The 14,794-nt window shown below is 37.6% G+C and overlaps 2 protein-coding genes across 5 annotated transcripts in view; one reads left to right on the forward strand and one right to left on the reverse strand.

Annotated features, from left to right (window-relative positions):
* The first annotated feature begins 2,421 nt into the window (after positions 1 to 2,421).
* Positions 2,422 to 3,387, forward strand: LOC122088820 (21 kDa protein-like). Its single transcript, XM_042658148.1, has 2 exons — positions 2,422 to 3,112; positions 3,198 to 3,387. Exon 1 carries the CDS (start codon positions 2,477 to 2,479, stop codon positions 3,104 to 3,106), a length of 630 nt encoding a protein of 209 aa, XP_042514082.1. The 5' UTR covers positions 2,422 to 2,476; the 3' UTR covers positions 3,107 to 3,112; positions 3,198 to 3,387.
* A 1,171-nt stretch (positions 3,388 to 4,558) lies between these two features.
* LOC122088888 (importin-11) overlaps positions 4,559 to 14,794 on the reverse strand; it is a 54,639-nt gene continuing 44,403 nt past the window's right edge. For 2 of the 4 annotated variants that reach the window (XM_042658245.1, XM_042658246.1), the window contains exons 19-26: positions 14,419 to 14,463; positions 14,079 to 14,300; positions 9,863 to 9,969; positions 9,723 to 9,776; positions 9,519 to 9,588; positions 9,197 to 9,436; positions 6,085 to 6,149; positions 4,559 to 4,886 (exon numbers count right to left, since the gene is read on the reverse strand). In XM_042658245.1, coding sequence (XP_042514179.1) covers positions 9,272 to 9,436; positions 9,519 to 9,588; positions 9,723 to 9,776; positions 9,863 to 9,969; positions 14,079 to 14,300; positions 14,419 to 14,463 — 663 coding nt within the window. In that variant the 3' untranslated portion in view covers positions 4,559 to 4,886; positions 6,085 to 6,149; positions 9,197 to 9,271. Of the gene's footprint in view, positions 4,887 to 5,010; positions 5,084 to 6,084; positions 6,150 to 9,196; positions 9,437 to 9,518; positions 9,633 to 9,722; positions 9,777 to 9,862; positions 9,970 to 14,078; positions 14,301 to 14,418; positions 14,464 to 14,794 lie in introns of all 4 variants that reach the window. The other 2 variants (XM_042658247.1, XM_042658248.1) reach the window with 2 other exon arrangements.

Raw genomic sequence — 14,794 nt, forward strand, 5'->3', positions numbered from 1 at the left:
CAAGTTAGGTTGCAATTTGGTCCAAATCAATATGAGTATTATGTATTAAAAGTGACTCTGTACACATTGGATAAGTTAAAGTGACTCATTAGTACAACGAGACCTACCAGGGATGTTGGTAGTTAACCCCGTTGTAATGCTTAGTTAGGGATCTAGTACTACCTCGACCAGCTTTTAGGTCCAAACATGTGATGTTTTCCTCCCAAGGATAGTTTATGTTTCCTATATAATAACAATAACAATAACAATAACAATAACAATAATGTGGCCTAGAAGGTAGTGTGGCCTTTACATCTAGATCATAGGGAGGGGTAAAATGACTGCTTTGCCCCATGAAAAGTAGAAATTTTATTACTTTCGCATGTTCTCCCATTGGTCTGATGTAGGGAGTTATGCTGCCATTTAGGGATACCCTCTCTAAACAAAAAAAATAAAAAATGTTGGATTGGATTTTTTCTTTAAAAGGGAGTCATTGAGAACTCCCCTCCAAAAAAGAAAAAGGAAAAAAAAAAACAAAGTAATGCATCCTACAAAATCTCTACGTGGTGAAAATGTAACAGTATTGCAGAAAGATGCACATATGGGTCCTGTGCTGTACGTCTGCTGCTGGTTTGTGAAGTACAGTGCAAATCCAAGTTGAATAAGATTTGGCTGTTATACGGTTTTAGTTAAGCCTGTAGTTAAAGAAATGGAGTCTCGCAAGGTATTTTATAAAATATTAACACCTAGAAGGGTATTTGTGAATGCAAAGGGAAAGAATTATTCCATTTCTTTAGATAGCAATAAAAAAATTTCCAAATTTCCAAGAGCTGAATAAGTGTGGTCTACTAGGCCCCATCCTGGCCCCTTGTGGGTCTTGTATGGTCCATAGTAGGGGTGTCAAACTCAAGACTGACCCGACAAATTGATCGGAACCGACCGTTTATAGATCGGCTTGGCCCAAATCATTTATTAAACATGTTGGGCTTGAGCCCGGCCTGTTTACAAACAGTCGGTCTCAGTTTTGCTACTTGGACAATCGGGCACCCGATTGAGACCAATCGAATAACACACGATCGAGACCGGCCTATTGTACACCGACCTGGCCTGACCCTTTAATGAGTATAGAATGCCTATTTTACCCCCCAAATTAAAGAGTAAAAAGTAAAGAAAGAAAGCTCGGTTAGTATATGTCAAACTGCCAAAAAGTTTTACAAATATTTGATTTCTTGTTTGGTTAAAGTGAAGTAGCTAAAAAAAAAAAAAATGAAATGGTTGGGCTTGCAATTCTTGTCATTTTTTTGGGCTTGCATGAGTAAAATTAAGTGGGCTGTAATATAAGTGCATATTTTAAAGAGGGCCCGTTGAAAAGCCGATTAAAGCCCATTTAACATTAAACATGTTCATAGCCCGGTGAAGGCCTGACTAAAGCCCGATTAAGGCTTGATTTTAGTAGCCCGATTATAGCCCGAGGCTGACCGACCAAATATAAAATGTATCATGCCCTCACTAACTAAGCCCGATTAGTTAAGTGGGCGGACACGATGCAGCCTTTGAAAGTCTTCAAGCTTGATTAAGCCCGACCGAGATTAGACCGGCCCGACCGATTGACACCCCTAGTCCATAGTGAGCCATTGTCCCAAGCACCCCCGAAAAAGGAAAGAAAGATGCATGCATTGTCGATGGATATTTTAAATCAATTACATGACAAGTTATTTAGACTTCTTAATCCATGAAGTTCAATCTAGACTTTAGAGTCCCGTGGATTTGGATCCTCTCCAGGAGTGTTGTTGGGAAGCCTCTTCAGCTGACATCTGTGCTGAAAAGATTCAATGGCTGCAGCTAAAACCGGGTAGGGAAATACTACCCCTTGGCTAAAAGAAACATAGGGGATGGCCAAATGATTTCTAAAATATCTCCAGCTCCAGAGTTGTCTGGACATCAATATTGATTTTAATGTATATCTAACCATCTGATCGAAGAGAGGCGACTTATTCTACTCCTCCAATGAATTTGGACCAAATTACAACCCAAGTTGACATGTTGAGGCCTAACAGAAAAACCAGGGCCACAGAAAAACAACCCAACATGGCTTTGGTTATCCCCGGCCCCAATGTTCCAGTTGTACGAATGGGTCACTACTTAAATGTTTATAGCGACGTTACAAAGAGGGTGACTTCGACTACTCAGTCCTCACTGGATTTGGACCAATTTGCAACCCAAGTTGTCAACTTGAGGACAAAACTAATCCAAATTAAAATGACTATCCCCTACTCTTTAGATTCCTTTTGTCTCACTATCACTGGCTAATATTATACCAAAGAGGTATTAAAGCACGTGGTACAACCCTGCTGGCAAATCTACTAGTTTTCAATAATTCATTCTTGCCGGGCCCAAACTTATCCTATAAATTGGACCTTCTTCTTTGCTACCATCACAAAAAGTTCTTAGTAAGTGTCCATTGATTTTAGAGAGAGAGAGAGAGAAAGAGAGAGAGATGGAACAAGTAAATAGTTCTAGACGATTATCCTCTTACTATGTTTTTGCAGGTATTCTCATTGGGTTGGTAATGGATTCTACCATGAACTCTTGCTTGGCTGTGAGAGTACTCTCTCCCAGTACTAAAACAGATACCCAGTTCTTAAGGAGGTCTTGTGATGCCACAACCTATCCCACATTGTGCTTCAGCTCCCTTTCAAGCTATGCTGCTGCAATTCAAACTAGCCCAAAGGCATTAGCTAACACAGCCCTCTCAGTTAGCCTTGGAAGTAGTCGTTCCACTTCAACAATGATGTCAACATTGTCAAAGAGTCATGGAATGAAGCCTAGGGAAGTTGCTGCCATGCGTGACTGTGTTGAGAATCTGAGTAATTCTATTGATGAGCTTAGGAATTCTATGGGGGAGATGGGTCATCTTGGAGGCTCTAATTTTGGGCTTCACATGAACAATATACAGACATGGGTGAGTGCAGCGTTGACACAGGAAAATTCATGCATGGATGATTTTGCTGGTAATTCCATGAATGGAAATGTGAAGACCACTGTGAGAGGCCATATGGTACGAGTTGTTCAATTGACAAGCAATACCTTGGCGCTTATCAATGGCCTTTCCTCTTCCCAAAGCTAAATCTCCGTAAGAACAAAATTATAACATCTAGTGGTTTGTGAAAAACCTTACGTATCTTGTAATATCTGGCTAATTGTATGCTATTATACAGGATATGAGAGAGGGTCTTCATTTCTCAACAATTCTATTGTACTTTGCTCCTAGAGTCATATTCGACCACTATACAGACAGGGAATCTTTTCACCGTGGGTGAAGAGAAACTGGTGTAATAGACTTTTAGATTGTAATGGAGTAATGGAAGAAAGAAAAAAAAAATCTTAAGGAGTAAAAAAATTTTAATAGAATGGGTCCAAAAAGGATTATGAACATCCGAAAAACATAGAGGAAGCATTTTAAGGCCACAAGTTGGTACTATTGTTCAAGAGAAAATTTTGCAGATTATTAGAATCACTCCAGATTTCTTCTGCTTTCCATCCATCCGCTTTTCCCTGGTTCATCCCATAATGGGATAACTTAGTGTGTGCCATTTACCTTGCTCTGTTGTACTATATCTCAGTATTGGCCTATAAGGGTCTCTCATCGATTATAATTTTTTTTAGCTAAAAGATCATTTACAATAATAATAATAGTAATAATAAAAAGAATAAAAATAAATTCCAACAGATTGGACAAAGCCAGACACCGTAACAACTAAGCCAAGCTAGACTCTCTCACCTTTGGCATTGCCATTTGTACATGACTTGTTTTTTGAATCAAGATTTGTACGCGTACGAAGTACTGAAGCTTATTAAATATGACTATCGCTCTACTTTTATGGATAACATGCCGATTCAACTCATTAGTAGGGTGACAATATATACTACTTTACTCTGTTACAAGAAAATTTATGGTTTACTCAATTACAGGAAGCACATCATGGAAGCCATTGGCAAACGTTGGACATCCAAAAGCTAATGCAGAGACCCAGTTTTGAACTGTGGAAAGCTGTGGTCAAGTGGTATCCATGACCAACTAGAATGACTGTTCCAAGTGGTTTTCATTGAGGCTACTCCATGCTGGTTAGCTTAGAAGAGCATGACTGAAACTATTTACAGAAGGAAACTATATCAGGCTGGGTCAATTGACTTTCTGATTCTTTTGCAGGTTAGATTGGAAGGACATAGTGACTTGAGACTATTCATATCCCAACATTCATCTAGTTAGGCCTCACAGAACTGATCTTCTGTTCCTCACCAAACCATCACTTTTAAAATTAGTTAAGAAGAGACTTTCAAGGGCTGCAGTTTGTGAGATCACAGCTTGACCTATCGGCTAAGTTTGGATGCACAACAAGAATTTGGTGCAAGTAATGCCATAAAGGGTGTATGAAGTGCACTAGGCTCCTTCCACCGTGGGGTCTGGAAAGGGTCATAATGTAAGTAATGCAATATGGGTCACATATCATGACACACAACTCTCAACAAAATATGCATCCTTCCTAGAAACATATCCCAGTGAATACAAGATGGCTGATTTGTGTAAAATAACAATGGATTTTACTTTCTTTTCTTTCTCTGACAAATATACCACCAAAAATCTGAAGCACTGGTAAGATTCAAAGCCCTATACATTTTTCTCCCCATTTCTGTTTCTTTGACCTCAACATGGCGATCATTTGCCTAATAAGGAGGCATGGGGATCAATCCTATATCTACAGAGCATGCTGCATTCAGCCCATGTCCACATTTTACAACAATTGATATAAAAAATAATGATCGGGAAAACCAACTCATTTTAAAACAAATGGAAAAAAAATGTAGAAAACACAATCCACGCAGGAAACTGAGACTTCTGATTTCACCTGCATCCAGGGGAAACATGTAAATCAATTTGAGGAAAGAGAAAAACAGATCCACCTATTTGAAAAAAGGAAAGACAAAAGAAACATATGGAACAATATTTAGCCACAGCCCCATAGTCCTTACAATCGCAAGAGCAGTGTAAAAACGGTGATCCACACTCATTGAACTTACTGTCCTGTGGTTATGCTTCATAAACCTAAGAAATTTTAAACATTCGAACTTGGTTGACAGATCTTTGCGGAATGTAAACTTAATTCATTTTGTATGGACAATGCAGCAGTGAACATATGCAGACAGCCATTTTGGGCTAATGGAATAAAGGTGGCAGAATGTGAAAAAATTCCTAGAAGAAAGGAAAAATTAAAAAAATAAAATGACATGCCTTCACAAGTTGAAAGTAGCTACACTGAAGGTTACCATACCACTGCCACATGCAGCAAAAATAGCCTCAGTAGGCTCATACTGCAAAAATAGAGCGCACAACAAAAAATTGATGCCTACATTGTGGACTGCTATAACATACTCAACAGGTCATTGTCCAAAATGCATACCAATGAAACATTCCAAGCTGCTCTAGTCAAGTGTTCCAGTAATGATCAGAGCTATGTTCTGAATATGCCAATGAGATGAGGCAGGTGAAGAAAAGAAATGAGACATGAAAAGCTGCATCAACTTTCATGGGATCAAACTTGTAAGACATGCCAGGAAACTTATCTAACATACAAGACAAGGGATGAAACTATGGGAGAGTAATGAGGTAGATGTAGAGTTTAAGAGAGTGAGAGACCTAGAAATCAATTTTGATCTTATGAGGGAAGTCAACCATTGATTTCTTAGACATTGATATGACAGTTTGGAGGAAAAAAATCCTTCTGAACTGTGAGATAAGAAGTCCAAGAGAGTCAAATGTTTTAAGGAAAACTAAATGAGCACTAAATGGATCTAGGCAGTCACTAGCACAGAACTAGAGATACGAAAACGTTTTCCAGTCGGTGTTTCTACACTTGAAAGGATTAAAACTTGACAAATTTTCCATTTGCTAATAGGTTAATGAACTGTTCACGGACAAATGGAACCCCATTTTTACTACATTTTTTCATCATCAAGACAGGAGGAGAACAACAGGATGTCTCCTACAACCATAAAAGGGAGGATGAAAAGAGAACATGCTTCCGGAATGCTGTGATTGATACATACCAAGTCATTGTAAGAGAAATTCTTGGAAAGCTATAAGATCATCCATGCTCCATGTAGCAAAATGCCTGGCAATCAAGAAACAAAACATTCATACATCGAAAATAGCTCATCAAGAAAATTGCAGATAGATGCATGCAAGATTAAAAGATTACAATTAAATGTGAATGCATTCATGAGAACATGGGGGTAGCACAATAGGACAAAAGATGATGGACAAGTCGACTAAGATGGCTTGGACATGGATAACAAAAATCAATGACAGTGCTTGTGGGTAAGAATGAAATAATAGGCTTTAAGAAGAGAAAGGAAAGACCAACATAGACATCGTTGAGGATTTGAGAAAGCACCCTAGACTTCACAGAAGTATGACCCTAGATAGAATTAAATGGAAAAAATATGATTTGTGTAGCTGAATCAAAATAGTTGGATAAGGTTTCTTCAAGCACGAAATGATGCTCCATTTTAAGTTGATTGTGGAATTCTTGGAGATTAAATTGATGAGACTAGACAGAAGCTGAACAAACACAAAGAAGGAGGGTATAAAATGGGAGGTCCCCAAGTACAACTGAGTTCAAATAAGTCAACCCCATGTGGGGGTCATATTAGGTTCCACTTAACCTGGACTAGGCTACAAGCTTTTAAGATAAGGGTTTGTAACATGCTATCAAAGCTAGGAGGTGTGTTCGATATGTGTTGTTTTGCCCTCTTGGTGCTACGTGATGGTGTCACCTACGAAGTTGTGTGTGAGTGGGCATGCATGTGTGGGGAGGGGGGGTGTTGTGTGTTGATCATAGCTATAATGGCAACTAGATGACCCAAGGTGCCCTGACAGTCTGGTGTGCCTACACCTGGACACAGGTGGGCGCGAAAAGACCATGCTGCTCCCCGTCCCGTGCACCCTCCCATTGGCCCTACGCGTCATCTTAGGCAACACCAGACCGACAGGGTTCTTTCTCCCTTTTATATAATATGCTTATATGCAACATAGAAGTTATAAAATGCAGTATGGTATAATTATACATAATGACCTAATATGAGAAAATCAACATATGAAAAAAAAAAAAAAAAACATAGAATGTTATACAAGCATATTCATGAAAACAAAAAGTAAACATAAATCAACATAAACTCATGAAGTGTCAACAAAGAGTGCTGTGACGTTGGACCCAAGAAAGAGCCTGGACACTTAGGCGGTGGCTAGGTGACACCTTCACAACTATAGTGTTGATATACATTGGTATGACCCTTAATAGTTTAAGCACTTAAGATTAGCTAGCGGTTCTAATAAGAACCATTAAGAGATGCTTCAGAATCCAGTGCTTTGGATAGAGTAAATCCATATACAATGAAACGAGTAGAAAGGTGTTGCTAAGATTGATAGCAAAGAGATAGCCAAAAGCAATTACTGCCAGTATATTGGTCTTATTGTCTAAATGGAGAGAGGATCAGGAAGGTGATGCCGGAAAATTAGTGCTAGATAAATGAAATGGAGATACACTACTGGAACGCAAAGAGATAAGTGGCTACCAGTCAACATAACTTTTACAAGGAACCAAATAGACTAGTCATGCTGATGCTGGGTCACGGACAGCCTTGTCCTATAGAAAAGTATGTTGGAAAATCAATAAATAATTTTCTACTGGAACATGAAAAGAAGAAATAAAGAGAAAAAGGTTCATTAACCAGCATGTTTGTAGTGAAGAAGTTGAAATGAATGACTGGTAATATTACCGAACATGGAATCAGAAAGGAAGAAATCAGATGAAATTGGGGGAATCACAGTAGGAATAATAATAAGGGAGAGTAATGGGGTCCCAGTTTAGAATGCATCTTAAGACACAATGAAGTGCTGGAACGCACACTACTAACCAGGATCAGTAGGGGAGAATAAAGAAGACAAATTAAACAGATTCCAGAAATTTAATGCAGTTTTCAGAAAATTAATTATTCTGGATTTACCAAAAAAATTTCCAGAAGTTATGAGTAAATAATTTACTGATTTCAGAAATTAGATGGGAGAAGATGAGATGGTAAAACAGGGATATTTAAAAGATGACTGTAACTTCCGAAAGGCAGTTCAAACAGAGCTGTAACTCTGAGATTGGAATCGCCCAGCCCTGGTGATTGTTTTAAAACAAAAAATAATATTTAAAGAAACTTTAAATGGTGCAATAGTTCTGTTTTGGAGAATTCTAGAAATAGAGCATAGTTTTGAACTTGTAATCTATAGAAGATCAACCACAGGTCTGAAACCAGAACTCAATATATCTTAACAATAAAACCCTACCTACCAAGTTAAAATGCAAACCAGTGACTAATGAGTAATGACTGAGATTTAAAAAAAAAATAATAATAAAAGTAAAAATAAAAATAATAAATATATAATAATAATAAATAAATAAATAAATAAAAACAAAAACAAAAAAGGGCATACCGGTGCACAAGACTCCCGCATGTGCGAGGTCCGGGGGGTGAGTAATGACTGAGATATGAGAAAATATAATGAACTGAAAATTGGTTAAAAAACAGGGGGTAACGCCAGGTAGAAGAAGAAATAAGTAGGAACAAGGAAGGAGAATAGGGGACAGAACTCAAGGTGAACACAACTTGAAGGGGGGAAAAAAAAACAATTTTGTTAAATCGATGGGGTTATATGCATGTATTTGTATATATAGATTGTAATGGCAGTCTATAACCAAGAATCCTAATAGCAATCTAAAGCTGAAACAGAGTTTAAGTAAACCGGACTCCAACACCTATCGACAGCCACTATAGACCCCATTACAATTAATTTTAGTTTACAAAAATACCACCAAATAAAAAAAATAAAATACCCGAACTATCCCTACTGGCCAAATCAAGGCTTGGGCTTCCAAATAGGGTCTTGTTTGTCGAGCCAGGCCAGTGCATCTGCATCAGGCATGACAGCACTTAAATGATGATGATGCCTATGAATTACCAATCCCATAAGCAGATCATTGATTGTAAGGCCCAGAAAAATAAAGCTTAAAGGCATGGATCGCATCTACTTCACCATAACCCTCAATATACTAAATCAGAGACTCGGCACTAACATAGAAAGATTCAAAGTAACTGTCCTCCATACACTTACAAATTTATAAAAAACCAAACAATTCTGACTCCTGCAGAAACAGAATGACGAAATTGTCAAGAATATCATGCATGGCTATGGCATTTTCAGTGCTTCCTGTAATTGTGCAAAAGCAGCAGGATGCATTCTGCTAATGGCTGCATTAAAAGATGATTCCCCATGAAGAGCAGCACACATTTGAAGGTTATCTCTCACCAAAGTCTGCAATGATAACTGTTTGATAGGATCCGAAGCTTTGATCTGTGATCATAGAAAGTAAATATTATCAGAATAAACTAAAATAATTCAAACTCAGGACTCCAGGATAGATCCAAGAAGTTACTTGTCTCCTTTTGAACTCTTTACTTGGAACAGCACCTTCGCTGTGGGACCCAATAGAGCTGTTATCACCACTGTGCATATAATGATTGAAAAATTAATTTTGCAACCTCGAAAACTGAATGATGAAGAAACTTATCAGTAAAAAGTCACAAACTTAGAAAAGAACAATTTTTTAATATGGTTAGAATATTTGTAAGGATCTCACCTGGATTCCTCATTTGAGTCTTCAGTTCCACCCAATATCACACTTGTACAGACACTGCACGAATGAAATATATCACCCCTTGTCATATATGACTGATCTGATACTTGGATTGCCACAATTGAATGCAAGTTGAAAAATACCTTAGGATCTGATCAAGTTTATCAAGGACTTGAGGTAATCTCAAGGTCAAAATAATAGAAAGAGCTAAGCCAAAGGCTTTCCTCTGGATGGATGTTACATTGTCAACCTGTGGAGAGCACAGAGGGAAGTACTTAATTAGTGAACTCAAAGATGGAATGATGTCATGAATGATCAATTTCAGTAGTGACAAAGAATGGCTAAGAATAAAAAATCTTCATTAAAATCGAATACACTCAATCAGGGTAAAGCAAATGGAAACAGAATTAAGCTATGTACAGTCTTCTTCATTGTGTGTGTGTGTGTTCCATAGTTCTTGAAATGTAAATTCAAAAAGCTTCCACAAAAATAACAATTTATTTGTTTATTATATTTATTTTACTTCACAAAAGCCTATACTTGTTTTATGCTGTCCTTACATTACCTGCAAGTTGCCTAATTAACATAATTCTACCTCCAAAGATATGTATTTCCTCTTCCAACTAGCCAATTTAGTTTTGAAAAATCTCAATCAAAAGTAGGATAAAAATGGACCCAAGATATCCACTAAAGGAAGTGTCAGACATCCACGGGCCACATGCAAAAAAATGGCAACATTTACCCAAGCATTAAGGTGGTCTAATATCAAATCATAGAATGTACTTGTATTGGGCTGTGAATACTTTGGTAGGAAAACATATTTTGTCTTCCATTTGTGATACAAGCTAAAATTCTATTCTAGGCAATAGAGTGATTTTAACTGAATCAACTTGTAGCCACCAACCTTAGTTTATATCTGTCCTAGCAGTGAAGTGTTCATTCTTGAAGAGTGTTAGAAGTGTTGCGTGAGAAGGAGTCATGGCCGGCTGTCTAGCGCAAGCCACGATTCCCCTTGGGGGTTTCCTATTCTAACTCTAGTTTGTTAGTAGATTAGAATTAGAAGTTAGCTGTGTTTACTATTTTGTTATTTCCTATTCCTACTAGGAGTATGTGATTGCATGGTCTATATAATGAGAAGAGCTGGGCAGCCCAATCTCATCGATTGGGACTCCTAAGTTTTCCCATCACTTCTCTCTTTCTGTCTCTATATATATATATATATATATTTCTGGCTTGTCGTCTTCTTTTTATTTTTGTCTTACCACTATTTCTTGTCATCTTGCTCCTAAGTCAATTGCATAGGCATTATCTAGTACTGGCTGGAGGACAGCAATGGAAGACGAACTGCGTGCTTTGGATGAAAACCAAACTTGGGATCTTGTATCATTGCCTCCAGGCAAGAAGGTTATTGGTTGTCGTTGGGTGTATGTGGTTAAGGTTAACCCGAATGGGTCTCTTGCTTGTTTGAAGGCATGATTAGTAGTGAAATGGTATGCCAAGGTTTATGGTGTTGACTATCTGGATAGCTTTTCTCCTGTTGCCAAGTTGGCTTCTATTCGTATTTTGATTTCTTTGGCGGCTTCGTCTCGTTGGCCACTGTTTCAGCTTGATGTAAAGAATGTATTTCTTCATGGTGATTTGCATGAGGAGGTGCATATAGAGCAACCTCCGGGGTTTGTTGCTCAGGTGGAGTGTGGAAAGGTGTGCAAGCCTAGGAAGTCCTTGTACGGGCTGAAATAGTCTCCTTGGGCATGGTTTGGTAGGTTCACTAATGTGGTTTGTGTATTTGGGCAGTCAAGGTGTGACAGTAATCATTCTGTGTTCTATCGGAAGTCTCATTTAGGGTAGATATTTCTGGTTGTATATGTTGATGACATTGTCATTATTAAAGGTGATGTTGAAGGAATCAAAAGTTTAAAAGCACATTTACAACAACACTTTCAAACTAAGGATCTAGGAAGGTTGAAGTACTTTTTTGGGATTGATGTTGCTTAATCAAGGAAGAGAATTTCTATATCTCAAAGAAAATATGTTTTGGATTTGCTTACAAAAACTGGTATGTTAGGGACCAAACCCGTTGACACTCCAGTAGACCCAAATGTAAAACTTACATCTGAAGGAGGTGAGGTGTTAGAAGATCCTGTGAAATACTGGAGGTTGGTGGGAAAGCTGAATTATTTGACTGTGACTCAACCTGACATTGCCTTCCCTATAAGTGTTGTGAGTCAATTTCTTTCGTCTCCACGAACTTCACATTGGGATGCCATTGTTTGTATTCTGAAATATCCCAAGAAAGCTCTAGGTCGTGGTCTGTTGTACTCTGATCATGGACATAATCATATTGAAGTTTTCTGTGATGCTGATTGGGCTGGATCTCTTGTTGATAGGTGGTCAACTATAGGATATTGTACTTTTATTGGTGGAAATCTTGTGTCTTGGAAGAGCAAGAAGCAGGCTATTGTGGCAAGGTCTATTTACAAAGAGTAACCAGATCTTTTCGTACAAATGGCTTTTTTCTTCTTGAAGACTAACCTGATTCCACAGTAATACTATTGAGAGCTTGAGAGGAACACAAGTAAAAAACTCAGGACCACTCCTATGATGGAGGACCACAGTCGGAGGAGTGAAGCTGGCTATCCTTTTCCTTCTGAGGAATCACATTTTGGTTCTAAGGAACTATGTTGCACGTGATCGTGTGTGAGAGTTGCAGCATGTTTAGGAGGGAAACACTTGACCCTCAAATCCTAGGGTGCATAGAATTTTCTAACATGGATCCGGCACTGAGGTACAAAACAATAAAACAGAAGCAAGCAAGCTACGTCTAAAATCTAGATGCAAGCCATTATCGATATCCAGCAACAGAAAATATAGTACCAAAATATAGAAGATTGCGAAGTTGCAACATGAGATTAAGAAATCTAATTGAATAACCTAACAGACCAACAAAATGCATAAGGTTAAGGGAACAGATGCAACTGGTCAGTAATTCATGTGTTAAAGCTCAACCTCTAAATTGTAGAATTGGGTGCATTTCAAAACAATGGGTAAGCACAAATCCACAAAGTCAAGAAAAAAAAAGGTATGGATTTGGTTGATCTGACACCATGTTGTTTCATATCCAACATGGGGTAACTCTGTGTAACATGGTGGGTCCAGATATAAGAGTTGATCTTGATTGTCACAAAATGTTAACGTTGCAGACAGAACTGCAATATACCAAGTATTTCAGTATCAACCCATAATTCCAAAATTCAAGCAAGCACGTATGCTTCATGAATAGCTATCTGATGAAGTACACACATCACATTCAAGATTATACTGATGTTCAGAATATAAAACAAGAACCCTAACATTGTTAATAAATACAACTCAAGAAACAATATGGTGGCATCTGGTTTCCAAAGAAAGGTTCAAGATTTTGGTTTCAACTCTGGTCAAAACCAAAACTGAAATATTTCTGGTTTTGACAGAAATTCCGCATGTTTCCGCTGGCTGGCCATTTCAATTGTTAAATGGCTATATTTTCACACAAAACTTCATGAAAACCATAATTAAGCATTGCTAACCATACTGAAGCTTTTTTATTGTAAAAAATAAATAAATTAAAAAAGAAAAAAAAAAGAAAAAAAAAAAAAGTAGTTTGGTTTAAAAAAAAAAAAAAGTAGTAGTTTGGTTTGTACCCTAGGTTGGTAGTGTACATCATACCGTGCTGTATATTTTCTCAGATATGGTCTATTCTATACATAATTCAGTATTAGAACATACAAAATTCAATGAAAACAACTAACATATGCATTAGAAATGAAAAAAAATTACACAATGTCAAAGTGTTACAAGTAGTCACGTACAAGGGTAAACCAAGGTTAAAACACCCCTACGAGTTCAGTAAGGCTCAAAACCATTGAGAAAATCTTTGTTCCACTAAGAAATGTAGTCGATTTAGCCAAAAATACCAAATCTGGGGTTTTTTGGAGTTTTCCCCTCTATTAGGCAAAACCATTCAAAACTCACAAAATGGGTTGAAATTTTACCCATTTTGATCGAAAAAGTCTTTTTATTTGCACAGTTTTGTACTGAAACCAAGTTGAAATCGAAATTTCAGCCAAAATGCCAATTTTTTTTTTTTTTGGAAACCCTGCATTCCTATTGAGTCACACTCACACCCAATTTCTGTTTCAACTTTCGTAAAAACCAAAATATTTCGCAAAATCTCAGTGGTTTCGATCGAGATTTCGTACTATGTTCCTAAGTTATAATGTATCCGTGAAAGGGAAATGCTTATATCAAGGTCAAGGATAAATGTCTTGTAACAAGCTTCAGAACTATAAAGCTTAGACACAAGATCTGTTGCATTATTACCTTGTCAAGCCAAATATCAACCAAACAAAGAAGTATGTTTTCCTCAATTGAGATGCCTGCCTGTTGGAGTGCGGTGGAAAGTGATGGTTCTGATGTCAAATGGGCCAAATAATTGGTGTTCATTACTAAAATCCTTGCTAGAATGGCCGCAGAGGATGCCTTAACAGCTGTCTTAGTAGGATCATGATCATCTCCTCCACTCAAGCATATTAGAATTAATTTCTATGCAATATCCACAGCAAATAAACCAAAGAAAAAAGTAAAGCAGTGAGATCAGCTAATTTGAAGATTGAGAACAACCTACATCAAGATATCCCCAGTTAAAGACACACCCACATACCTGAAGACTACTGCTAATCAAAGGAGGGGCTTCTATAGGGAAACACTGCGAAGACAGCCAACGTGAATAAACATTAGTCTTAATGTTTAGCTTCAGAAGAGTTTACTCATACCAATTCTGAAATCAATTCTAAAATCCAAACAATTACAAGCCAAGTATTGAAGGAAATTGTTAAGATGGTTCAGAAACTATTTGAAATTGCAGACAATTTGTGTTAAGCTTACAGAAAAGAGAAAATTACATGTATGAGGAGTCCCAAAATTCAGCAGCATTTATAGAGGACAATAACCAGGTACCTCATATTTTTTCTGGTCTGGAATGACATGCTGATCATGAAATTAATTATCAAATGGCATGATCCAGATCAGGATTGGTT

This window comes from Macadamia integrifolia, chromosome 9 (genome assembly GCF_013358625.1).
Source record: "Macadamia integrifolia cultivar HAES 741 chromosome 9, SCU_Mint_v3, whole genome shotgun sequence".
NCBI lineage: Eukaryota > Viridiplantae > Streptophyta > Magnoliopsida > Proteales > Proteaceae > Macadamia > Macadamia integrifolia.